The 27,300-nt window shown below is 32.7% G+C and overlaps 3 protein-coding genes across 7 annotated transcripts; 1 reads left to right on the top strand and 2 right to left on the bottom strand.

The window, feature by feature from the left end:
- The first annotated feature begins 240 nt into the window (after positions 1 to 240).
- LOC25493751 (protein MICRORCHIDIA 6) lies at positions 241 to 13,507 on the top strand. 5 transcript variants are annotated; one of them, XM_039833935.1, is made up of 20 exons: positions 241 to 433; positions 1,569 to 1,907; positions 2,187 to 2,261; positions 2,372 to 2,406; positions 2,899 to 2,977; positions 3,139 to 3,228; positions 3,305 to 3,380; positions 4,500 to 4,578; positions 6,044 to 6,172; positions 7,633 to 7,734; positions 7,830 to 7,931; positions 8,017 to 8,169; positions 8,648 to 8,737; positions 10,787 to 10,838; positions 10,942 to 11,053; positions 11,279 to 11,445; positions 11,527 to 11,606; positions 12,105 to 12,184; positions 12,449 to 12,491; positions 13,091 to 13,507. In XM_039833935.1, exons 2-20 carry the CDS (start codon positions 1,577 to 1,579, stop codon positions 13,178 to 13,180), a joined length of 1,965 nt encoding a protein of 654 aa, XP_039689869.1. In that variant the 5' UTR covers positions 241 to 433; positions 1,569 to 1,576; the 3' UTR covers positions 13,181 to 13,507. The 5 variants fall into 5 exon arrangements, with proteins under 5 accessions (XP_039689869.1, XP_013457791.1, XP_039689872.1 ...); XM_013602337.3 differs by having other exon boundaries at positions 242 to 379; XM_039833938.1 differs by lacking the exon at positions 241 to 433 and adding an exon at positions 911 to 1,019.
- A 1,714-nt stretch (positions 13,508 to 15,221) lies between these two features.
- LOC25493750 (LRR receptor-like serine/threonine-protein kinase GSO1) lies at positions 15,222 to 18,851 on the bottom strand. The gene is made up of 2 exons (XM_039833943.1): positions 15,437 to 18,851; positions 15,222 to 15,357 (listed from the first exon to the last, which is right to left on the bottom strand). Exon 1 carries the CDS (start codon positions 18,444 to 18,446, stop codon positions 15,513 to 15,515), a length of 2,934 nt encoding a protein of 977 aa, XP_039689877.1. The 5' UTR covers positions 18,447 to 18,851; the 3' UTR covers positions 15,222 to 15,357; positions 15,437 to 15,512.
- A 3,215-nt stretch (positions 18,852 to 22,066) lies between these two features.
- Positions 22,067 to 25,667, bottom strand: LOC25493749 (uncharacterized). Its single transcript, XM_024781182.1, has 5 exons — positions 25,564 to 25,667; positions 25,310 to 25,377; positions 24,523 to 24,656; positions 23,501 to 23,941; positions 22,067 to 22,789 (listed from the first exon to the last, which is right to left on the bottom strand). Exons 2-5 carry the CDS (start codon positions 25,334 to 25,336, stop codon positions 22,375 to 22,377), a joined length of 1,017 nt encoding a protein of 338 aa, XP_024636950.1. The 5' UTR covers positions 25,337 to 25,377; positions 25,564 to 25,667; the 3' UTR covers positions 22,067 to 22,374.
- Between the last annotated feature and the right edge of the window lie 1,633 nt (positions 25,668 to 27,300).

The raw sequence follows: 27,300 nt of genomic DNA, 5'->3' as shown, positions 1-27,300 counted from the left end.
AAGTATAATGCATCATCTTCATTTATATATAAAAATAAAAAACAATTTTTTAGATTTATTAAATATCTAATGTATCAATCTATATATAGATTAGATATATTTGTTATTCAATAAATATCTAATAAATTGTTTGTTTATAAATATAACTAGAAGGATTGTGCGTCAACAATAAGATAAAGTAATGTAATAAAAAAAAAAAGAGATAAAGTAATGATTAATTAAGGAGAGTATAATAAAGTTCACATAAATATTGTGCTCCATAACCGAGGCTAGTTGTTATAACTTGTTTGTTAAGGACCGTACGTAGCTGTGAGAAAGCAGAGTGAGAGAACGAGTTGAAAACATTGCTTGCCACCTTCACTCATACACTCTCAACTCGGTGCGTCTTCTCCGTCAACTCAATCTCTTCTTCTCTCTCTTCTACACCATTTAGGTTCGCCACAAAATCGTTTCGTTATTTCCCTCTGCAATGGCAATACATGCATTTAACTAAAATTTTCTGCATGCAACTTCAATATAATCACTGTTGATTTTGATTTTCGTTTCAAACGCGCTTTGCATTTTCAGCTGTAAAGGTTTTGTGGATTTTCATCTCATATACGAGATTTTGATTTCATCTCATAAATGCTTCATTCAGTTAATGTTAGCTTATGTTTGGTTATCCGGTGAGTGAAAAATTAATTTTGATTATGTAAAATTATTCCGGCTAAAAGTGAGTAGAAAAGTAAAGTATCTATCATTAACAATAATCTGAGTGTAAAAATCAATTTTAGAATTATAAGCTACGATCTCTAGCTTCGGTTAAATCAAACATGTCAAAATCAATTTTACTATTTTATTTATTCAATTTTTCCTCTTCTAAAAGTGACTAGAAAGTAAAGTATCTATCATTAACAATAATCTGTGTGTAAAAATTAATTTTAGAATTAGAAGCTACAATTTCTAGCTTCAGCTAAAATCTACTTTCAAAATCAATTTTACTATTTCGGAATCAATTTTCAGTTTTCCCTCTTCCAAAAGTATAACCAAACATACACTTTTGGATTTTTACTTTTCCCTTTGCTTTACATGTTCTCGGTATCGTTTCCCTGTGCGTTTCTTTCTAGGTTGATATTCACTTTGAAATTTTCGAGAAATTTTTTATTTTATTAATTTATGGGTGTTTTGAAGTTGATGAATATTTTCTTGAACTGATATTGAAGAAAACCTACAACTATTTTGGCGGGGTAAGGAAGGGGATTTTGTTGAAAATTGCTTTTTTCCGAAGGAGTTGAAAATTGCTTAAACATTCCTAGTTTGAAATAAATGATACTAGTAACTTTTTTTTTGGGGAAAAATTAAATGTAGTAAGTTGCTGAGAGTTTTTTATATGTCATTTTGAATGTTTCATTTTATTTTCGGTAACTATTGTTTAAATTTTGAGATAATGTTACTTATATTTAATGAAAATTAAAGAATAATGATTTTCCTCTACACAATATTTTATGTTTTGATCTCTCTACTCTTATATTAATAAATAACAAACGAATTTATGATTAATATTTGCTTTGGTGATACATAACAAACAGGTATAGATATGGAAGCAATAGAAATTGTCCATTTATCTAGTGACAATGAAGGGGGGGATGACATTGAAGCTGTTTGTAGTGCAAACCAAATTGAGACTAAAACACGCCAACTAACCAAGCATAAAAGTCATTCTGCAAGTCAAATTTCGGAAGAAAATATAGTTTCCAGTGGTCTTAGTTCTTGTCGCAGTGTTACATGTGCATCGGAATCAGGATTTTTGTCAGTGGATGACATTAGCCTTTCCAGTCCACAACCAATTTCTGCAGCACCGCTATGTAGAAAGTTTTGGAAAGCAGGAAACTATGATAACAGACTTGGTTCAAAAGTCAGCTCACAATGTAATCCAATATTAAGTTTCTCAAATAAATATATTTAACTACTGCTATGTTCCATGGTTGTTATGTAACCCTGCCAATGCTCTGTTAATCTAGGTTATATTCATAGAATGATGATTACTTACAACTTATTTTCCATTTGATTGTCATAGCGATTAATTTATTTTTCAGATCTCACATACTATGTGTTAAGCTTGTGGCTTGTAGCTTGTGGCATGTAGTTCAAATGGTGTTTGACTTTCTGGCTTGATAATGCGTATTTATTTTTAAAATGAACTGCAGGTGCAAAAAACTATCTTCATGTCCATCCCTTGTTCCTTCACTCGAACGCAACTTCACACAAGTGGGTATTTGGTGGTATGTCTAAAGGCCTTTCTAAACTTATCCTGTCTGCTGATTCTTTTATATGCTTTACCTTTGTGATTCTCTTCATGAGTTGGTGTTTACCTCCATTTTTGTGTCTGCAGCCATAGCCGAGCTTCTTGATAATGCAGTTGATGAGGTAATTTTTCTTATGTTGAACTATGAAAGCAAAAGTTTTGAAGTATATAAACTGTGCTATCTAATGATTTGTGTTGTCTCCCTATCCTATTTCTTTTTTGTTTTGATCTTGTTGCCATTTCCTTTTACCTAGATTGAATTAAAATATATGAACTACAAAAAACTGTAAGAATCTGACTTTTAAGGAAGGGGATTGGATTTAAGCAGGCACCACAAAGAGCAATTTATCTTTTATAGAAATAAATGATCCATTTTGGAGTAGATTTTGATGTCACATTCATATCATTCATATTATTTATAATGATGATTTACGCCCAATATAAAATCTAAGAAATATTTTATTCTTCAATCATTGTTGCATATGTTAACGTTAAATCTTAATGTCTATCACCTTCATTACTGTGTCTTTTTGCCAATCCTTAACTGTCATTAATATTTTGCATTTCATTTTCTTAATTTGGGATTTCATTGTTGACTTTTGTTCATAAGGTAGATACATAATGGGGCTACTTTTGTTAAGGTTGATAAGATTTTAAATCCGAAGGATGGAAGTCCAGCATTGTTGATTCAAGGTATATTGCTTATGCTACTCATTCATTATAAAAGCTCATAGGTTATTTTAAATTTCTAATTCTGTATCTTGTGTAACATACTGCTTTCTAAGTTCTTACTTCTAAATAAGTATGTAAATATATTTTAGCTGTTTTGATTTTGTGCTGACACTGTCAACCAGACGATGGTAATGGAATGGGTCCAGAAGCAATGCAACGCTGCATGAGTTTTGGATTTTCGGATAAGATCTCAGAATTTGCAATTGGACAGTGTATGGACTATGGCATTCTTTATTCTAAGTATTTGGTATTTTCTTGTATATTTTATTTTTCAATTTGGCCGTGCAGATGGAAACGGTTTTAAGACTGGTAGTATGAGATTGGGTGCAGATGCAATTGTCTTCAGCTGCCACGTGAATGATATGTAAGGGCTTGAAAACAGAACTTCGCATGACTTTATGTTATATTTTGTTTATGCATTATGTTTCTAACTATTTTGACATGATGTGGCTACCTTAATTTGTATATCGATACAGAAGTTTAGCCTGAAACAACTGTAAATTACTACTCTAAGTCTAAGGGTGTATTTCATTACAACTTTAAAAAACTGCCTTTCGTCCTTGAAAAAAATGCTTGTTGAATTATTTATTATGATGCTTTGTTTTTAGTTTTTTAGAGTTGTTTTTCTTTTCGCTAACCTCAATAATTCAAGATTCTAAGTCATCAATTAAAGGACAAAAGAAAAGTGATTGGTCATACAAAATTAACAAACACAGTTGTTTGCTACACCGAAAATAGGTAATGATTCATTAGAATGAATCAGAATTCATCCTAATGAATCAAGATTCATCAAAGTGGATCATGATTTAAGATGAGATTCATGTTCAAAATAGATACAAACTAGAGATTCATATTATTGGAGTTCATTTTTGTAACGGATCGAGAGACAACTCACATGTATTGTATGATAACCTAGCATCCACCATGTCTACTCCCACACTGCCCTGCCACCCTTCATTGTTGCTGCCACTTGCCACCATCACCTAAGACCTTTACAGTTGCCACATAAGTATCGTTCACCACCGTGTCTTCCCCCATCACTCTTCACTCTAGCAGTTTATCTGTTCTCAAATTAATATTACTAAATGGATTTTTTGTTTTTGTTTTGAAAAATACATTTTCACTATTATTTTATAGGATAGTTTTCCAAAAAAAAAAAATAATCAAGACCACAATCAAACAAACATAATTTTCTTCTTGGAGACATCATGATCTACTATTACAAATTTGATATTTCTGTCTCTGAGACACAGCCTAAAAATCATTCCTTTGTGGTTAACATTACATGTTTACAACTTAGTTGGTTATTTCAGTCACTCTCTTTCTATTGTTATCTAAACTTACTCACATGATGGAACGGGCGGGATGGTTCAACATTTTTAAAATAAAGCCAAAAAAGACAATTTGCTATCTTTTCTCTTTCTTGTCCCCAAGTTGCCTTTTTCTTAAAAAAAAAAAAAAACTGTTTGTTTGCGTTGATCAGGGTATGTACTAAAAGCATTGGACTTCTGTCTTATACATTCTTGATGCGAGCTCAACTTGACAGAATTGTAGTGCCCATGGTGAGCAATATTTCTCATTTTTATACTCCCAGTTCTATATAGTGCATTAATTGAAATATTAATTTTCTTTGCTGTGCTGATTTTGTTGCCAAAAAAGTTACATGACAACTATATATTGATAATAATTTGACAAGTGTACAAATTTGTACCTAGTAACAATGATTAGAAAGATTGTCTCCACATGGATTGTGTTTAAATTGCAATTTTTTTTTGTTTTGCAAACTCGGGTGTCTGGCCGAAGAACCAGTGAAATGTTGAATTAACTAACGATTATAACAAGCAACCAGGATTTAATTTGAATCCCCTCCACCTCGCTATCATGCTCTAGAATTCTCTATCAATACAATTAAGTTTGCTTAACATTAAGTTCAAATCAACTGAAAAAGGCCAATGACAATTCATTGACTCAATCCTTTTTATCCAATAAAATCGCTAATTCCTTAGGTGGTTAATTATTAGGCAGAACATTAAGAATATCGATTTTTAAGAACACATAATCATATTTCAATATTCCTATGGCAAAGAATCTCAATTTTTGGTTATTACTACTCATCTCCCAATGGCAAGACAATCTCAAATTCAATTCAAGAACAATCAATTAAAGAAAAACATTAAGAACAGACATGAAGGCTAAATGATAATAAACTCAATTGCATAAATATAAAACGAGAATTCAATCACACAATAGGTAATATTATTCTCTAGTGTTTGTATTAATTTGGTAAATAATTAAATATCTTTCTTTTGACAAATAATTAAATATCTTTGTAGAGTTGAATATCATAAAGTTTAATTTTTTTTTTTTTGGTCAGGGCATAAAGTTTAATTATGATTGAGCAGTTAAGACATCTATAAATGCTGATCTAATTTAGACGATTTTCAAGCTTTTATTACAGAATGATGATCTAAGACTTCTAATACTAAACAAAAATACAAAATATTTTCACATGTTCTATATTACTTAATGCTTATGTTAAGTGAGTCAATTGTTTGATCTATAATACATGAAAACAATTAACCATAAAAGGTTATTTAAAATACTAAAATTTAACTACGTGCATTGAGAGAAATTTTAACCATAGAATTTTTGGTAACAAAAATTAGATAAATTCTCTCAAGTTCATTGGTGTGTTCCATGGCATGAAAAGTTTCAAACAATATCAAGCGTGAGAGACTCTAATGTTCCACCTTATTTTTCAACTAACTGGATTGCAATCTCTTTTTCTTGAAGATGTAATACAATTTTTTTTTTCAGTTTTAATTTTAATATTTATAATACTTCAATGCAAAAACTTTGTTGGTGCCTCTGAAAAGTTAGAGCCCATCCCACCCGTTCTTAGGGTCACCACTGCATCCATCATTATGATGTGAAACGTTGCTTGTATTCTCATTATGATGATAACCCTTTTATACAACGAAGGTTTTACTCTAGTATTTCCAATTGATACAATGATGTTAATTTCAGGTAAATTACAAGTGTAATCCATCAACCGGATACCTGGAAAAACTAAATCACCAGGAGCATTTTAAGTCTAATATGTCCTTGTTGCTGGACTGGTCTCCATTTTTATCAGAAGCAGAAATTGTGAAACAAGTCAGTTTCAGAATTTTTCCATAATCCATTTTAATTAGATCGTTCTTTCAGAACATATTGAATGATTTATACTTTGAGTTTTCAGCTTCATTGTTCCAGATACCATAATTTTTGTGTATGTCTTGAGCTTATAAGCTACTTTGAATGTTTGCCATTTTTTCTTTGACTTTTCTTTTTCAATATCCTAGATAATATATTCTTTAATTATTTTTTTCAATTTCATTATCCTATTCCATAAACTATTTGTTAGGCTTCTTTGACGGTTCGGACTGCAAATTATGATTGTAGAATGTCAATCCCTAAATATAAACCTCTTTTGAAGTTTTGCCCCTTTTTATAAACTTTTTTTCCAAATTACTAGAGGCATTAATTATGATATTTACAAAAATACCCCTACAATCATTAATTAAGTAGAAAAATGAATCCCAAAATTTTTAGGCCAATTTTGGAAATTCAATAGACATTGTTGTCAGATTTTAAAATGAATAACTAGATTTAATTACTCAATACACAATTTTTTTTTTAAATTCTTACGAATTGGTGAAAGAGGGCTTATATTTAGGGACATATATAATACCGTGTTATACATATGTAGTACTTACATGGTTGCCTATTTTTTGCTTGAGATAGTACTATAGTAGTTCTGGTCAGATTATAGAGTAGAAAGCCAGGGTTCCTTTTTATAGGGGATAATTATTTGCTTTACATTGGTGACTTGCTGATATATTTAGTGGGTCGACTTACTGGTTTTTTGGGGTGTTATGCTTTAATAGGGCATAAGTTACTGAATGTGGGTAAAGGCAGGACATGCTTGCATTGCAAACACTAGAATCTAGTTTCAGGGTTCTGTTGAGTTTTGTGTTGTGAAATTAGGATTTTGGGATTTGTGGGTTTTGGGAAGGAAGGAAGAACTAAGTTTGGCTTTTGATGAGGAGTGACGCCTTACAAAGAAATCTGATTTGGGAATTTGATAAAATCAAAGGAAATATGGTCGCACCTATTGGTTGATGCGTTTATGCATTACATAACCAAGTTAGAGATTTTTGCTTCTAAAATCCTTGTAAACTACTCCCTCCGTCCCTATATCTAAGCCCCCATTTGACTTTATTTTTGTCCCTAAATGTAAACCCCCTTTCAAATTACTAGATACATTTATTATTATTTTCCTAAATATACCCCTAATTAATACTACCAACTTGTCTTGAAATATGAAAAGTCAAATTAAATACACATACAAACAAAGGACAATTTGGTAATATTAACACACAAAACAGACACCTTAATTACACTTAATTACACTGAGAACATTTCTTAACAAATGTGAAAAAGGCAATGGGTGCCTACGTTAAGGGACGGAGGGAGTAATTAGTGTACCATATTTGTTACCATCTAAGTAGACTAAGCATATCAATCCAAAGATTACGATTGATTCTCTTTTAATATTCTTCTCTCTTTGGCAGTTTGATGACATTGAAAATCATCATGGGACTAAAATTATTATCTTCAATTTATGGTTCAATGATGATGAGAATTTGGAACTAGACTTTGATACCGATCCTCAGGTTATATTTTGTGTTATTGTATTTTACTGATTTTGGCTTGCCATCTGTTATAAAATTCATCATTATATCGGTAACTTCTGATAATTTGGATGCAGGATATCCTTATTGCTGGAGATGTCAAGAAGATTGATACGGTTCCAGCCAGGAAGAGAGTAAATGAGCAACAGCTTGCTAACAGGCTTCATCACTCTTTACGTGTATGCTTGCTTTAGAAAAACTATCCATAAATGCTGCATAAAAGTTTGAATTTTCTAAAACTAATAACCTTCCCATGTTCAATAGGATTACTTGTCCATATTGTACTTGTGGGACCGGGTGCCAAACAGTTTTAGAATTATATTGCGAGGGCAAGTTGTGAAGTTTCGTAACATAGCAGACGATCTTACGGATCATGCCTTTGTCAAGTATAGACCACACGGTGGTGGTTTAGAAGAGGTTCTTATCTAACTATTGATTTTGTTTTCTATATTTACTGTGAAAAATCATATTGGCTGTTATAGATATGAAGTCATTTATGAGTCTATACCTGGCAGGCTAACGGTTTAAGCTTTTAAAAGAGTTGGTTTTTGACAGGCTACATAGGCTTTGTCATGAACAATTATCTTAAAAGTTTAAGACGATAGGTGTAAGTGCATGAATGGTTTCATTTCTAACCATACATGCCCTCTAATGCAAGAGCCTTTTGGAAAAGTGTGGAGAATGCACCGTTCCATTCTATCTTGTATTGGAATTTTAATTTTTATCTTGAATGATTGGGGCAGCAACATGAATTGTTTTATGTTTACATGCAAGTTTGATTCAATGTTGATATTGGGAGTTAGTGTTTCAAATATTTAGGACTAAGTAGTTGAACCAAGGAATAAGTGCTTGCTATAATTTGACTTGGTCTTTTCATTATGGACTAACTGTGCAGGCAATATTTGTGACAATTGGATTTCTTAAGGAAGCTCCTGATGTTGACATCCACGGCTTCAATGTATATCACAAAAATCGGCTGATACTGGTAAATTGTTGAGAATAATATGCCTAAATATCTTTAGAAGATTTTTAATTAAAATAAGATATTTCTTTTTAAAATATTTTTAGACTTTGTTAAAATTTGTTCCTTATTTTTAAAGATATCTTGATTAATATATGTTTGGTTTTTAACTATAATTTAGCTTTAAATATAAAGCAATGAATAAAAGTTTAGAACGAGGCTTCTTCATGTAAGATATATCTCAATTTTTACAAAAAAAAAATCATAATTGTCACTCAATAAAGACCACAACATGAAATCGTTACTTAAATGGACGATATCTAGTTGAGTAGTATTAGTAAAAAAAAAACCAGTTGAGTAATAGTGGAAGATTAGGAAAAAACCTCAAGTGGAACCATTGAAAATGACCTTGATCTAATTCCAGAAATTTAGTTTTTGATAGAATACTAAGGCGGTGTTTGATCCATATAGCTGATCTAACCTAGTGGGACAAGATTGGTGGTGTTTGTTGTTTAAGGGTCGAAAATAGCATTGGAAATGAGTCGAACTTAGTTCTGCTCGGCTTGACTTGATAAAAATTAAACCGGCTTGAAACTCGACTCGAGTTCGTCACGAACTTTCTTTTCAGCTCGAACTCGGCTCGATCGATTGAAGCTCGTGAACAACTCGGTTCGGCTCGATAGGTCAAATCAAATGAACCAATAGAAAGAAAAGAAAAAAAAACTATTGTAGTAATAGCTCCAAAACCTCTTGTAATTGGGTAATAGATGCAACACTAGTTACAACATACAAAAATCCATTCCCATTGTACATATTCACATGCTTCACTTTACTGTTTTATGGATGGTTTCACTCCTTATTGTACACTAATCTTTCGATGTGGGACTTATTTTTCCTGTTCATTTGCATGCATGTATGTTGAATGCCATTGACATTTTCAATGTGGGACTATTTTTTTTAGAGGAATGTGAGACTACTCTTGTCTCTTATCCCATCCTTACGTTACATACACAATAATATTTGTTGTATCTTTTATTCTGGTAAAGGTTTTGCTTATTTGTTAATTGTAATAATCAGCATAATTGATTTAGCAGTGGTAAAAAAACTTCAAATTTTACTCCTTTTTTTATGAGTTTGAAATTTTATTATGGTGATTTGATATACTTTTAGTTGTATCGAGCTGACTCATGAACCAAACGAGTCGAACTATACATAGCTCAAGTTCAACTCATTTATTTAATGATCTTCATTTTTTACTCAAGCTCGACTCATTTGGTTCAAGAACCGAGTTCAACGAGTTAATTATCGAATCGAGTCTCAAACTATCCTCTATTAGTAGCCAACACTCAGTGGATTTAGTCCCACATCGGATATATAGGATTCTTGAGAAGAGTTTATTAAGGGGAGGTACTCCTCACCTTATAAGCCGGTTTTGTAAGGATAGGTTAGGCCCCATAATTTGTGACATGGTATCAGAGCCTATCCCCTCACCTTATAAACCGGCTTTGTAAGGATGAGTTAGACCCCATAATTTGTTACATTCTCGAGTTGGTTCGGTTCATTGACAACCCTAGTAAAAAAGAAATTATCCGAAGAAGAGAGAAGGTAACCCTAAGTCAAGGGAGACTGCTGTATAAACTGTGTTAAGAGTTCCAAGGAAAAAAATGGCCATGAGGACAAATTTATAAATGTGTTTTGGTCTGTAGAAAGGCGCCATAGAACAGGGTACAAAGTACATTCTAAGGAAACCAATATGCTTGCTCTTAGCCTGAAAACTAATCCAATGAAGTTTGTTACTCCATATTTTTTGGGTTCATCTTTTATCGACAAGGAAAATATAAACTGAGTTAGGAAAGCATATATTATAACTTCGCCTATAAAGAATATGGGATGAGGAGGGGGATGGTTCATTCTCCATCTCCTGGGAAATTGGCAACATTTTATTAAAATGGAAATTACTTGTTTGTCAAATTGCATTTATTGCCACATAAGATCTGCAAATAACATTTAAAAACATCTTAATATACTTATTCTCTTTCAATGGAGCATAATTGTTATGTTTTGTTTTTGCAGCCATTTTGGCCAGTTGTGAGCTTTAAAGGCAATAGAGGCAGAGGAATTGTTGGTAAGAATGAACTGCAAATTACCTGACGATATTTAGTTCTATTTGAGATCTAAATATTATTATAAATGTATTGGACTTCAAGAAGATGGTAACTCTTGTGCAGGCGTGTTGCAAGCAGATAATGTTCAGCCAACTCATAATAAGCAAGATTTTGAGAGAACTTCCCCATTTCAAAAGCTTGAACTGCGTTTGAAGGATATGACATGGGAATACTGGTATAGTGTTTATGCTTGTGTTCATGGATTGCAAAAATATCTACTCTTGCTTATCTACTACCATGGCTTTTGAATTTCCTCTGCTTTAGACACAAGTAGAATTTGAGTTCTTTTTTTGTCACTGAATCTGAACATAGAATATTTACAATCCCTTCCCCTCCTCCATTTTGTGATTTTTAAAGCACTGTTCTCTGCATGACAGAGTCCTTTGATAAAATTTTGCAGGGATCGTTTTTCTCATAAAATTGGGTATCAGAAAAGGAAGCGTAGAAATCCTGTTGGCCTACCTAATCCATCAATGAAGAAACCACTTGTTACAGAAAAACCAGTTGCACTGGATAACTGTTCTTCACCTGTACCAATATCTAACGCACAAGATGGATCTGAACAAAGTAATTTGCGTGAGAAACTAATTATATTTACCGGGAGCTAAATTAATCAATTCCAACTAAAGGTTTCTAATTGTGGTTCAGCATCTCTTACGAAGAGGAAGACACGTGGATTTACAGATCATCATGAGATGAAAAGGCAAGCAGTGGAAAAGAATGTACAGGTGTTTAACTGTTTCGTAGTTTTTCTGTATGTAATTTTTGTGATCCTTTGTATTCCTTCTGCATTAATCCACTCTTTAGATGTCCAAACCTGAGTGAGTGGATGTTGAATCGAGACTCGAGAGTCCCACTTTAGTATGTTGAAACTGAACATAGTTTGTTTCTCTTCATGCAGACTATCTTTAGGCATAATGTCTTCCAAATTATTCTCATTTATACAATTCAAACAACAATAATTGTTTTAATAACGTATATTTTCATTATTAACTGATTCTTTGATGTCTATTTGCTTATCCAATTTTTCTTGAATTGCATGTTACTGTCATGACTCAGCTAAGAGAAAACTATTAGTAATTTTTTTATTGCTTGAGGTAGTATTCTAGAGTAACTACTAATTTAACAATTCTGTTGATATGCTTGATTCCTTGGCCTTCGTACTCTGTCAATGTAAATCATTGAAAAATATTTTACTGCCAACTTCATTCTTGCTTTTTTCGTAGACTACCGCATCTCCTGCGGACCAGATGGTAGACCAAGAAATTGTGAACTTACTAGAATTCAACAAGCAACTCAATGCCGAGTGAGTAAATTTATATTTATAATTACATGGTCACTGCATTGATACTTAATTCCATGGAATGCTGTTATACAATACATCTGCTTGAGTTGGTTTCAGTCAGTTATTGCTGCAAAACTCTAGCTACGTGACATGTGTATAACTCTTCGTATCTAGTTTGGACTTTGGCAACATTTATTCATTTAACGGTCCTAGTTGCTTAATTATCGGCAACACTAATAGACTATGAAGCATATATCTTATTTATCCTCTCTTTTTTTGAAACAGCTGTTTTGCATTTGAGAAGATGGAGGAGGAACTTAACCTTGAGGTAATTGTTATGAGGAAAAATAATGCTTATTTCATTACCTCGTATAGTCCAATTGCCTAGATTAGTAGATTGCAGCAACACTTTTTCCAATATTGAGGAACTGATAAGTAACACAAAGATTGCTTCTCCAACCTAAGTTTGAAAGCAATGGAAAGGGTGCTGTTAATTTCTCTTACATGCGTTTGGGGCCAACATAAGGATGCTGGGATGTTACCATTAGAAAACTCCCTTTTCATTTTCCTACCTTTTTTTAAATAAGAAAAAACTTAGAAAGGCTAACATAAGGATGTTTCTAAATTCTCGGAATCTAGAGGAAATTGTTTTACACCATCTTGTCATGAAGAGACAAAAAGGAGACACACAGGGCCCCACATTGCTGTGTATTGCACACCATGTTTGTTGTGTTTATCTTTCTCCACGTGATCTTGATATATGAAAAGTCACATGACTCATGAGCGGATCGACATCTGGTTTAGATTTGTGTCCTCGTGGTTAGATGCATTTGTTGGAATCGATTGAATATTTAGATCCTCTGAAAATGTGCACAGAATGAAAATATACTATTTGGAGGTTGACTAATTAAAGATATGATTGTGCAGGTGACACAGCTTAGGAGTAGACTCGAAGAAGCAAAGCTTGAGTATAATAGACTTTTGGACGAAGCAATAGACTTAAAATGTCTGGACTGAACTATATGCAAACAGCATGATTTCAAACTAAAGAATAAAAGCCAGACTGCATGAGCTACAGCTTAATCGTGTCCAGTCCTTGCTCTCTTAAAGGTTTCTGGGTATTTTGTAAGTACATGGAAGTCCGCTAAGGTCTGCCTTTTTTGTATATGTGTATAAAATAGTACTCTGGATACACACTAACTGAGCAATTAAAGCATAGTATTACTAGACATGTCGTTATGGTTTCGTTTTCTGACTTTTTTCATTAGCTCGAAATTGTAAATGTTGAAAAATTAGCCTAAACTGGTATAAAATATTATAAAAACGATATGCTTGAGCTTTCCATCTGGTTCTTCCAAGAAAAAGCAAGGGATTCCTAATATACCTTTGCATGTCTTTGAGAAATTTTATACTTTATATGGTATATTATGAAAAATGGTAGGTTATTGAAACGCCACAATTCTTATTTGATGACAATAAGGGATAAATCGAACTCTTTTACTATTTTTTTAGTCCCGTAAATATGACATCTTTTCTGACACTGAAAACATGACCCTCAACAAAATATGGATTGACATGTTTTGGGTTGCTTTATGTTTCTAAAATAAGTAAATCTATATGGTTTGGTTGGATACAGTTTAATAAAATTTAGATGAGATGACTGACTCCAAACAAACTAATCCAACTATTTTATGATTGATTTGGACCAGGTTTATTATCAGGTTGGGTACTTAAAAAAGCAGAATTCGTAATATAATAAATAAGTAGAAACATAAAATAAATCTGAAGAAAAAATAACCAACATAGGTTGGTTAGAGTGGAAGAGGCACATTTCTTTAAGCAAGAGGTCTAAGGTTAAATTCCTAATTCTAGGGAAAAGAGCAGACTGTTTGGTGCCGAAGGTTCGGAGGACTCCTCCACGAATGGCCTATCGTATCACTGCTGCTAGTCAGTCTGGTCCATTCATTCTACTATCGCCTCTGTCTTCTTGGGGTCTACGGCAATTCTTTTTTTAGATACAACACGTCCCATGAACGGGACTAACACAGAATCCTTCCTGTCTCCAGGTTTCTAGGATGAAAAAGTATTTATTGTGCTTGAAGAGATACACTTGCTTGGTCACAAGCATAAATGAGTCACTTAGGCTTTGTTTACGAGTTTGGAGGGGAAGGGAAGGCTTTGAGGGATAGAAAATAGGCTAAACTCCACTTTTTGCCGCCTAAGTTTCAAAATGTTGCGATTTTGGCCCCCTATTAAAAAAATGGCAAAAGTGACCCCATATGTTTAGGGAAATATGCTCTTTTGACCTCCTAACATAAGGGAAATATGTTTTTTGACCCCTTATATTTACAAAAAGTTGCGAATATGACCCCTTTTTTGGGACATGTGGCGTCTTCTCAGCAATTTTGGGACGAAATGGGCCAAAATTGCCATTTTTTTTAATAGGGGGCCAAAATCGCAACATTTTAAAACATAGGGGGCGAAAAGTGCAGTTTAGCCTAGAAAATAAGAAGGAAAAAGAGAAATCTATTAAATTTTTTAAAAGAGTAGTTTTTTAGATAATTATAAATTAATGCATATGATTACTATATTTTTAATTTTAAAAATATTATAACAACATAGATGAACTTGTAAAAAAAAAAGATTAAATTTAAAAAATTCATATAAACCCTCCAAAACCCCCAAAATGAGGAGGATTTTGTATTATGACGAAAAGTTAATCTCTCAAAGCCCTTTCCTTCCCTTCCATTTTCCTCTATTTCTCCTACTTTGCTCATTCCTTTTTTTTCTAAGCCTTCCCCTCCCTTTCCCTCAAAACTCGCAAACAAAAGCCTTAGACACACTCATAAAAAAAAAGTATGAAAGAGAAAAGAATTAAATATTATATCTTTTTGAAATAATTAAATGATAGATGTATTAATGAGTGCGTGCCTAAATGATTTTGATTTAGTGATGTATCCATACAAGTATTTCTCGTGCTCGACAGTACCTTTAGGGATTAGTTTGCATGTCAGTGATACCAATTTACCAAAAAAGAGGGAAAACAACCGGCCACATCTTCCTAGAGAGATATTTCCTTTTACCAGATAATCAAGGTTAATAATGTACTACAGGTTTTATTTAACTATAAGTATATCCCTTTTTTATTTACAAATATTGATATAGCCTCTTAACACCAGGAAAGAAAAAAACTAATTAAATCACAATCCTACTCCTAAAAATGTGGTAGGGCAGGCATGATACTTTTGAATTAACAGCTATTTATATTAACTGAAGTCAGCATTGTATGATGTGCCAGTAATATAATTGCTCCTCAAAGCTAAGAAACCAATCTTAAGATTTAAACATTTTATATATTTGCATTTTCCATGGCTTCCATTTTGAGATTAAAGAAGCAAGTTGTTGTTACTGAATTATTCTTATCTGGTGAAGGAATGAATCCAAATGAATTCATATTCCAATACTCTCCATTCCTTGTCTTATGATCTTGACAACCCCATCTACTTTCCTCTTTCTTCGTAGCAACAGCACCTCCATCTGCATTCGATATGGAAACTTTTCTCCAGTTGCACCAGATTCTAAGCATTATATACAACATAACTAAGCATATCATAGTTGAAGTAAACACAATGGCCACAATTATAACTGCAACTTGTGTGTTTGATAGCTGCATTTTCCCTTCTGATGTTGATCCTGAGCAAGATACTAACGGCGGGCCACATAACCGACTGTTGTTCAAGAAAGAGCTTCTTGGAAACCCTGAAAAGGTGGAAGGAATTTGGCCTTCAAGATGGTTATTTGAGAGATTCAACACATGCAGGCTTGTAAGTTTACCAAGTGAAGTAGGAATTTTTCCTTGAAGTTGATTGGAAGATAGGTTTAGTCTTTCCAGCTTCATTAGGTTTCCTAAAGATGAAGGGATCTCACCAGAGAAGAGATTTTTGCTCAAATCCAATATCACTTGTAACTCATCAAGCCCTCCTAGCTCAATTGGTATAGTACCTGTCAAGAAATTTTGTGAGAGCCTTAGCTCGTAGAGCTTCTTGCATTGATGAATTGTTGAAGGAATTAAGCCGGAGAGACTATTGCTTTGAATGTTGAAGACATTAAGAGAAATGAGGTTCCCAATCTCTTGAGGAATTTCACCAGACAAATTGTTGTGATGGAGAGAAAGCTTAAGTAAATTTGAGCAGTTACCAATTTCAGCAGGTACCTTGCCACTGAAGTTATTGTATGAGAGATCTAACTCACCAAGTTGTTGGAAATCTCCCAACCACGGAGGTATTTCTCCGCTCAATCTGTTGTTACTCAGCAAAATGTGTTCTATTTTCCGCGAGTTTGAGAATTGAGGTGGAACTTCTCCTGTTAAACTGTTATGTGATAAATCAAAAAAGTCGAGATCATTAAGCTGGCCAAATTCAGAAGGAATGGTTCCTGTAAGATTATTGTATGCGAGCCGGAGACGGCGAAGGTTACTGGAATTTGCTAGATTAGAAGGGATAGAACCTGAGAAACTGTTGTTAGTCAAGTCAAGAAGAGTCAGAGAATTTGAAGCAGTTAGAGGAAAGAAACTTCCACTGAACTTGTTGTGTGAAAAATTTATGATTTTGAGATTTTTGAGAGAAGAAAGTGAATGAGGGATAGGTCCTTCAAAGGAATTGTTGTAAAGGGTAATCTTAAAAAGTTCTGAAAGGTAACTGAATGTGTGTGGAATTGAACCTGAAAGTTTGTTATCGGCTAAGGCCAATATTTGAAGACTTTTGCAGTACCCTAAACTTGGAGGGATTGGACCATGAAAATCATTTTGCCTCAAATGAAGAAGAACCAAGTTTTTCAGCTTCCCTATCGTCTCAGGAATGTGGCCTGTAAAATGGTTTCCAAAGAAATCGATTTCTCTTAAACTTGTGCAGTTTGTTAACTCTCTTGGTATGAATCCAGACATTTGGTTATCATAGAGGTAAATTGTGTTCAAATTTTTCAGCTTTCCAATCTCCACTGGAATTTCACCTTTTAAAGAATTTCCAAAAAGGAAAAGACCTTCCAAAGTACTAATATTTCCAATTTCACGAGGCAGTGATCCAACAAAGGTGTTGTTGTTGAGTACAAGATCTGTGAGGTTCTGAAGCTTGTCTATGGTAGATGGAATTTCACTTTCAAAGCTATTTCCAGAAAGATCCAACTGTTGTATTGAGGAACAGCTGAGTAACTCCAATGGAAATTTTCCAGATAGAATATTTCTAGCCAAGAAAAGTTGTTGAAGCTTTGAACCTTTGAAACAGAAACTTCTAGGAATGGTACCTGTCAAAGCATTATCAGAAAGAACTAGAGTTTCAAGACTCTTCAATTTGGAATTAAGGAGAGGTATTGATCCAGAAAAGTTGTTTCCAGACAAGTCTAGTTTCTGCAATTGGATCAAACTATTAAGCTCATATGGAATTTCACCATTTAGTTTGTTTCCAAGAAAATTCAGGTATGTCAAGTTAGAAAGATAACTCAACGATGAAGGAATTGGTCCAGATAGAGTGTTATTAGCAAGATTAATAATTTTCAATGATTTAAGGGACCCTATAGAGGAAGGAATGTTTCCTTCAAGCATGTTGTTTGATGCTGCAAAATTTTGAAGGTTTTCACAGCCTTGTATCTCTTCAGGTATATGGCCACTAAAACTATTCATTTGTAAATCAAGTGATGTAAGATTCTTCAATTTACCAATTCCAACTGGTATGGTTCCATTTAAATGGCAGTAACCTACACCTAACACTGTCAACTCTTTCAAGTTGATGATGCTAGGTGGAATGCCACCTGTCAAAAAGTTGTCTCCTATTCTAAGAACTTGCAACTTGTTCAAATTACCTATCTCTTTAGGAATGTTACCAGAGAGATAATTTGAGTATAGTTGGAGTGTTCTTAGATTTTGAAGTTTACCTAGCTCTGAAGGTATGGAACCATTAAGTGAATTTGAAGATAAATCAAGTATTTGAAGAGAAATGAGATTACTTAACTCAACTGAAATGGAACCTGATATTCCTGAATCATAAAGATTCAAGCCTATAACATGTTTCTGATTAACATCACATGTTATTCCATTCCAGTTACAAACATGAGTTGTTGGAGACCAGTTTCTCATAGCTCCTAATGGATCCAATAGTTCTGATTTGATCCTGAGAAGCAAGTTAGTGTCTGTTGCATCAGCATCATTACTTAGTGTTGCAACAAAAGAAGTATTAAGAATGGTCAATAACAGAAGAAAATTGCACAACCAATATGAATATATTTGTTTCATTATGAGGTATAGATACAAGGTCAAATGGTTCAAAAGATATGCTCTAAAAATAAGGATCAAGTTTTAGTAGCATGATAAAACAAAGTAAATGAAGAATAGGATAATAAGGAAGACAATGACACAGGTTGAAGTTATATGAGGCTTTATATAGTTCTACTGGAGCAACCCTGCCTACTCAATTTTTTAATGAATAGAGTTGACAATGGTACGGATATATAATGGAATGTTATGTGGTGAAATGAATGATAAACTTTAGCATATAGTTTATCTTAAAAAATATTATACCTTTCTACTACCTTTTTAGTTTTACCAATATATTTGAGGCTTTTACACTCTTACTTTTTTAGGTAAGAAGTGGAATATTTTAGGGCTCTTTAGCTTATGTATGCAGTGGAGAACTATATGGAAATTTAAGATAACGTGGTAGGTTGAGTTCAAAAAATTATAGAACAAGAGAAGCTAAGAAGAAAGACAAAAGCTCGTGCTTGAGAAAAATGGTGACACAAGTGGGCTACTTTTGTTACCTTTTAACTTTTGTTCACACTGTCTCTGTACAAATTCATAGTATAGCTTTTAGGAATGATTAAGATTACCAAAAACAAAATTTAAGTGTGATTTGACTTTACAAGAGTACCTGTCCTTTTAACTTGAAATTTTTTCAACTAAATTGGTACAAACACATCATTAGAATATCCAAATACTAGGATTTCCTCGGAATATTCAAGCGTGTATATGAGGATCTGGGTTGCGTGCACTCACAACTCTATGAAAGCACACAACCGACTTCATTTGGATTCTAGATTTCAAGTTCAAAATTTCAAAATTTTATGAAAAAAAATTGAAATCTACATTAAAAGTTTGGTTGTTCGATCTTGACCAGACGATTTAGATATGATTGACTACATGCAGACGCACTGCACGCAATCTAAATCTATGTAAGATGCGTGCACATGCTTGCATCACTATCTGCTGGATTTGACAAATATTCTTGAAGTTACCACAAAGAGAAACCAAGCGCCGTTATATTTCAAGCATGCATGATGATATATGAGAAAGTGGGAGTGAGTTTTCATAATGATAGTTAGGAAAAAAAATGAATGAGCATAAAACTTTTACACGTTTAGGCTTTTCTATTTTTACATTTTCCCTTGAGCTTATCTTTGAAGAGTAGGACAATGTTAGGTGTGTCCCTTGTCATCTTCCATATGTGTAGAATCTCCATATATGTATTTTCTACTATCAAATTAATTTAATTAAGACAATTGTTTTTCTCAACCAAAACAACCTACTTGTTGGATATTAAATAAGAGAAGAAAACATAGAAGAGAAAACAACCACATTAGCTTTAGTCAAATCTAGTGTTGAATATTGAAGTCAACCATGTGAGGTTTGGTGTATAATGTATTACACATTCAAATATATTGCATCACCCTAATTAATCAAGTTCAATATCAAATAGTTTATTGAGATTCTTGATATTCATATAGAATCCAAAATGCATGAAGACAAAGTGCCTCATAGTATATCTTATCTGCTCATGACATAGCTTTCAGTAGTAGCTTTATACCCTTATTAGTTCCCCATGATTCAAGCATAAGCAACCTACATGGGACAATGTGTCAATGTCCACTTATGACACTATACAAACTGCCCTTTGGGGTGTACATTGCACTAATCAGCGTGGCTTTGTTTGTCCTCATTTCAGTGAACACAACTTGCTCCGGTGGGGGATCCATTCCAATATGACTAAAGTCATTATGGTGTTCAACCATGTGGGATTATGTTCGACCCTATGTTACAAAAATAATGGGCGAAAGTAAATTCTATTTCACTGTTTCGGCTGGAACTTAATGTGACTTTATCCGGTTCAAAACTCTACTCGAATTCAATACAAACATTTACTTTAGTCAAAACTCACAAGGTTCAAGTTCACAATCAACCCGATTTAGCTTATTAGCTTGAAACATATAATTTAAAAGTAAAAAAATAGATCTTTGACCTTTTAAATTAATAATTTTATAGTTTTTTGGATAAAATAATTCTTTAATTCAAAAATATAAATGTAAATTATGTCTATAAAGAATTGTTTAGTTTACATAATCTTCAACAGAATTAGAATCAATGCACAATGGAATTGTGTGCTTTGTTTATGATGAAATGAAGTATAATTTATTTAGGATTTTATTGTCAAAAGAGGGGAGTGTATATTATAACATGAGAGGAAAAAAAAAATGTTATTCAAACTTCTCTTAAAAAAGAGAATGTAATTTACTCAAAAAAAAATCTTATTCCACTAACTTCTATTCCCTCTCGAAATATAAGACATATAAAAAAAATCACGAAAATAAAAATAAATAGTAGATTAAATTTGTTAACAAATAATATGATTTTTCGAAGTTTATCATTAAGGAGAAATGGCTAATAGTTATAAAACAATTTTTTTGTTGAAAAGAATTATAAAACAAAATATTGTAAAGTAATTAGAAATATTTGAATAATGTGTTTGCAAGAAGGAAATTTTCGCTTTCAGTAGCCCACAAAGTCTCCAACCTAATCTGTATTTTCTATTCCTTTTCATGGCTACCTAATCTGAGTTGAAGTATAGTACTTTTCCAAATGAATAATGTCATAGGAATATTAAGTATTAACTACCCCAGAATTAAAAGATAAAAATAAAAAATACTAAATAGATGTAAATTTTTAGACAATTACAAGAGATGCAGCCAAGGGAGAAGGTGCATTATTTTTTGAAGAAGGAGAAGGTGCATTATTGAGACACCGGCACACCGCATATAAAATAATAAAGATAACATCAGGAAACAACAAAATATTATTTCTTATAATAAGAGATTAAGATTCTGCAGTGAGTTGAAAATGAAACTTAAAATAATCTTCAAGTTACATTCTGGCCATTTTAATTGGAGAGAAAACAACTTTTGGGACATGAATGTGAGAAGAATTGGGTTAGTGTTATTAATAACATAGGCACATCTTGCCTCAGCATTGACTAATGTTTCTGTTCTGTTCTAATCCCTTTTGATTTTTTAATAGTGTTATTGACTATGTTGGACTTCACGATGTATATTACTCCATATATTGGAGTTTTGGCAGCACACTTCATGTTGGAGCTTGTTTATTTCACGAGAAAAAGCTGGATAAGTTTTACGAAGGCAATTATGTACTCACTTCATCAGTCCTAATCCTATACATTTGAGTTTTAATTTTTTTTTTTTTATAATCAAATATGAAATTGTAAAATCCAATTACTATTAATCTTTTTTTAAAAGTTCTAATGGTCTTGGAACCTGTCAATGTCATACCTGGAAAACATGTTATGAAAATACAAGCTGAAAGTTTACAATCACGATGGCATATTGGTATATAATCTGAATTGTTGTTTTTTTTTTTTGTTTGAGGGAAATCTGAATTGTTGTTATTACTTCAAATCATTCTACATGCTTAGACATAGAATCCCCTCAACATGAAAATGTTCCCTTAGAAGTCATCTTTAAAAAGAACAACCCAGTGGGTAACAACTCACACTCACATCCCATCTATGCCAAAGATACTACATAATAATACAAGAAAAGAGTGGTGCCTGATGGGAGAGATGGGTTGAATTTGAGTATAATGGATGCCAACTTCCAATTATTACATTGTATATATAATAATAGAATCAATGTAATACACAACCTTGTACTTACAATCAATACAGTTGCAGTCTAATATATGACCAAAAAATGTTTTCAATATAACAGAAATGGGGAACTTCCTACATTCTGAGTTGTTAGTGACCATTAACTGGTTCAAGAGACACCTAACATAAAATGTGATTGGCCACAAAATCCACTTCAAGGAACTCCCCCTACCTCCAATATTTTCTATTTTAACCCTCCCCGTATACTTAACCTCAAAATTATTTTCAAAATTATATAAGATTAGATCTCTTTAAAAATCTGATTGTTCGACAATAATAAGGCCATATTGATTCCACAAAATCAAGATACTTCTCTCCGATCCATTCTGCCAATACTTTCAACAATTTTATTGTCAGCTGTTTATAATCTGCATTTTTTATGTTCAATATAGGCTGCAAAATATGAACTTTAATATCTTCTTTGATCTTGCCATCAAAAACATAGTTGTGGGCTAATTTGCAGAATGAGGGTAAACTCTTGATTACTTTCACAGTCTGCTTGAAGCTGTAGACATAAAGTGCACACAGCACCTGCACCATCTTGATGTAGAGAGCCACAATGAATGGCCCCATAACCCATAACGGAGTTAACTCCTTGGACACTTCAGGACCATAAATTGCATTAACAGCAAGGAAGAAAGGAGCACTGCAGATAAACGTGGAATTAGAAGAGGCGAAAAAACATAAAGCATTCTTGTCGGATATATGTTGTTAACATTCAGAATAAGCCTAACGGAACTTCAAAAAGTGGTTGCATAGGGTGTAGAATACAATGACGAGATGATAGGTTTCTACATGCTTCTCTTAAACACTCGATATGTACTCAAAAGGGAATTTTTTTATAGGCTGGAATTTTGGAACAACTTATTACAACATATAGTTGTTCAAATTCAAACATAGATATTACACAGGATTTCTGTAAAACTTGATAAAACTATTGATTGAGACTCTAAAGGAGCTCCGGGACTCGTTTAAGCATGAATACTAAAATCTTTAATTTGTTTAACAAAAAAAAAAAAAAAAACAGTTCCATGTAAAAAAAGGCACGCATTAGCTAGATATTAAAAATGAACGCAAAGAAATCCAATAGATTGGTCTTTTTAGGCTATTTTCTTGGGAAACTCTGATGTCCAAAAAAATTCTTCAACAAAGAAAACCAAGTTGAAAACTGATGAAAACAGACATGTGACTAGCAGATGGATATTAACTTGAATACCACAATAACAAAATTTGCATATGCTACAATAAGGAATGAACACACATATTATTTCCCATCCAAGTATAGTGAACATAAGTTATGTAAGGAAAACAAGATAGCATGCATAATATGCAGAAATGGATAAACTGTCTAACTCACAATATTAATAGAGGGATCTTTATTGTTGCATCCAGGGCCTGAAAAGTAGACCACACAACCTTCAAAGTCTGACTTTTTTCAATCCGTTGCATCCCTTGTGAAGTTTCCGGTAGACCCCCTGGGGGTGGTTCTCCCAAAATTTCCTCCACTCTTTGATTTGATGGTGGTGAGCACAAGATTGTCAGCCATTTTTTGAAAAGTTTATGAACACCAGATGATGCTGCAAGGCTCTCATCAGCATCAGAGGCACTAGGGAGTGGAACATTGCGGGTCTTTGGAGATTTTGACTTAACTCCCCCCTTCTCTTCTACTCTAACTGAGGTCTTGCGGACCTTCAACCCATTATCTCTTCTTATCGAGTCATCATTCTGGTCACTGCCTTTGAAGGCGGTAATCGTCAAAGGCGTAAACTTGGATCCACAAATGTGAGGAGGCCCTACACTGGAAACAATAAATCCTTTATACGATGCATGACTACAGAACCATTTAGCTTTTCATGTAATCGTGTAAAATATGCATATGACATAAAATGAATACTACAATTGAAATCTAAAAGCATTGAAACAAAGTAAATATCACTGATTTGGTATAACAGTGTATATGAAAAAATAAAACATATATGCGCACTACCCACAAAAAAAAAAAAAATAAATAAACCATTTGTGAAAGAATATGTACATACACAACTTTGTTTTTCTTGTATAAATGAAATTTCAATTCTACAACAAATACCTTTGATGATGGGTAATATAAATATAATTGATTAATCAAGACTTGTAAGTTTTTTAGTTTTTAATTCAAGGAGGCTGTTTAGAGTTTCACTTCAATTTGATTATACCAAATCTTATCATAGATCCATCTAACATATTGCAAGGTGCTTCCATCATTGCTTTAACTTGTTCTAAACTCTTTTCATGAACTAACTTGTTCTAACCATAGTTACAAAAACTAGTATCTAGAGCCCCAGACACAACAGACCGTATATAATTCCCACCACCACAGAAACATTATAACATTTTCACCTTAGACAAGTAGTTTGCTTTAACATGTGATGCCAGTCAGCTCTTCCAATCAAGTGATGTTTTGTTAAACATTGCTTCAACTTCAGCCTTTTGTTCCATGGCAAATTCCTTGTTGAAAATGTCACATTCAATCCCTGGAGAAAAGAAAAGAAAGCATCCATAAAGTTCATAATTCAAATACCCTGTACATGTCCAGATTTGCAGGACAGAACACCTACTAAAAATCAACGAATATCTTTTTAAACTTAAATGCACGAGATTTATATAGCATCAACTCTCAAATAAAATCTTATATAAATATTAACTATTGACTACTCTGGTGCTCCTAATTTCAATTTTCATATTATAGTTCAATAATGCCATCAGAAAACATCATTGGGATTCAGGGAATATCATACTCAAATTGCATCGAAAGAACACTTTGAGAGCATCATACATGCTACAATGGAAATTTATCTTAACAATTTAGTCGGCATGTAATAAAGCAAATAATTATCATCACCCATTGACAATGAATGCCAAACAACACTCATTACTTTTTTTAAAAACAGTGTTTCGGTTCAAGGGCCAACTAATCCGGAGGATCAATTCAACCGTCCACTAACGGCCCCAATTGAACCAAGCAAAGTCCTGTTGGCACCAGGAAAATTCGAACCTGAGCTAAATCTACCCATGGCATGCATGTTAAAACATGATTGCGGTGATAGCATAATAAATCAGTGTAAAAACAATCCAATACGATAATTTCAAATCAAATAAGATGTAAAAACATTCTTGTATACGTTACCTGCGGTTGATGAGAAACAAAAACCATTTTATGTCTTTAACCACGAAACTATTCACTCTACATAAGACCTATTCAACAAACACCAAAATATTGGGGTTAGAGAATAATTATATTACAAGCAAAACCAATGTCACGCAATTGAAACAAATTTTAAGAAAAGAATCACAAAACGAGATTTCAAGTTTGAATGGAAGAGGTTTAAGAAACTAGATAGAAGAAGGAGCACAATGAGAACAAAAGAATGAAGAGCGTACCGTATTGAAACACGGGTTCCTTTCAATTTCGAGAGCTGCGAAAACGAAAATGTTGAATTGAGGAAGACGATGGATGGTTTATCTTCTCGTATACTCTTTTTAATTGATTAAATAGATAAATTAAATCCAAATTATTGTGTATTTATAAATAAAAATTAGTTTTTATTTAATTAATATTAAAAAAAATTAATAATACACATACACACTTGCTTAGAACATAAATATTTTTTCATCAAAAGGTAACTAATTTGGCAAGGACATTGTAATTTGTAAGGATTAGAGTTCGAATTTGATTTCTCATTTATTCACATCAAAAAATGCAATTCTTACCACTTGACTAAAAAATAAAAATATTTTGTTCTCGTAAACTTAGCTCAGTTGGTAATGACAATGCATAATATATGCAAGGTCTGCGGTTCAAACCTCGACCACCAAAAAAAAATTTACTTTTTTCGTCTCAAATTATGCAATGTCATTTTGATCATCTCACATAGCGTCTGTTTGGTAGAGCGTTTTTCGCTCCCAAACCACGTTCCGCCTCAAAACGCGGTTTTCGTCTTTTCTGTCATGTTTGGGAAAGATTAAAACTGGATCTGAAAAGTACGTTTTCTTTTCCAAACGCGGGTTGAACTGAAGCTGCAATTTCAAGCTTCTGGCTTTTTAGAATCAATTCTGCATAAGCCCCAAATTCTTTTCCAGTTTTACCCCTGTTTTTCTGATGCGTTTTCCCTGCTTGGTTCTTGCTACAGTGCCGTTTCTAGAGGTCAGGGAAAAAAGATGAATGGGCTTCTCATTGCTTCAGAAAACAGAATCCAAATAAGGCCCTTTTTTTTTTTTTTTTTTTATAAACCCATTTGAATATCTTACAAACGTTTGTTTTCTTTTGACACCCTTTATTCTTATATTATATTAAAAATAATACAATTTATAAAACAAATTAAAAAAAAACTCTTATAAACAAATATCTATTTATAATGAATTCATGAATCAACAAAAATGAATTTATGATATTAGATAAGTTAAAATAATTATCAAAAATGAAAATGATATTAGTTTTAATTACAATTGCAAGGATAATTTGGTCATTTTACATTCAAAATTAATTTTGATTCAAACTATCCAAACAACATCAACTCATAAGAATCACTTTTAAACAAGTGTATCCAAACATAATCAATTCACCTCAAACTCACTTTTAACCAAAATCAATTCTCTCAAACTCAATTCTATCAAAATCAATTCTCGCCACCGCCATACCAAACACACAAATAAACTAACAAATAATTAATTTTATTTGGCAAAGAGAAATTATGAATTATTTTACAAAATTATTTTTCATTTATGGTACGAGAAAGATATGCAAAATTATACTTTTAATCTCTTAACTTAATTGCAGATAACAAGTTGGTCTTTTATATTTCTTTTTTTCATTTTAATTTTGTCTTTTTAATCCACTTACAAAATCTCATTTTTAATTATTTTTGTTATAAAATAATTAATCATTTGCAATTAGAATTTTATTTTTTTTTTACAAAATTTGCAATTAGAACTTAACTTCATACCAAATACAACCTATTTAGGATAGCTTCAATGAGATTTGCCTACATATATAGGTAAACATGGTGAGGTTTAGCATGGGAAAAGGAAGTTTTTTTCTATGATGGGAAAGTTCAACCACAACCATGGATTTAATAGTTTTTAATTTGGATGACTAAGATCATTTACCTGATAATTGCT

Source organism: Medicago truncatula, chromosome 4, assembly GCF_003473485.1.
Source record: "Medicago truncatula cultivar Jemalong A17 chromosome 4, MtrunA17r5.0-ANR, whole genome shotgun sequence".
Taxonomy (NCBI): domain Eukaryota; kingdom Viridiplantae; phylum Streptophyta; class Magnoliopsida; order Fabales; family Fabaceae; genus Medicago; species Medicago truncatula.
Note: the sequence above shows the minus strand (reverse complement) of the source record. Positions and strands in the feature narration are given on the sequence as shown.

Excerpts from the sequence above, each read along its gene's own strand:
- LOC25493751 (XM_039833935.1), top strand. The coding sequence starts at position 1,577 with ATGGAAGCAATAGAAATTGTCCATTTATCTAGTGACAATGAAGGGGGG. Across the intron at positions 1,908-2,186 it reads TTCAAAAGTCAGCTCACAAT|GTGCAAAAAACTATCTTCAT; the intron begins GTAATCCAATAT and ends AATGAACTGCAG. Across the intron at positions 12,185-12,448 it reads AACAAGCAACTCAATGCCGA|CTGTTTTGCATTTGAGAAGA; the intron begins GTGAGTAAATTT and ends TTTTTGAAACAG.
- LOC25493750 (XM_039833943.1), bottom strand. The coding sequence starts at position 18,446 with ATGAAACAAATATATTCATATTGGTTGTGCAATTTTCTTCTGTTATTG.
- LOC25493749 (XM_024781182.1), bottom strand. The coding sequence starts at position 25,336 with ATGGTTTTTGTTTCTCATCAACCGCAG. Across the intron at positions 24,657-25,309 it reads TTGTTTCTCATCAACCGCAG|GGATTGAATGTGACATTTTC; the intron begins GTAACGTATACA and ends TCTTTTCTCCAG. Across the intron at positions 23,942-24,522 it reads AAGCAAACTACTTGTCTAAG|TGTAGGGCCTCCTCACATTT; the intron begins GTGAAAATGTTA and ends TATTGTTTCCAG.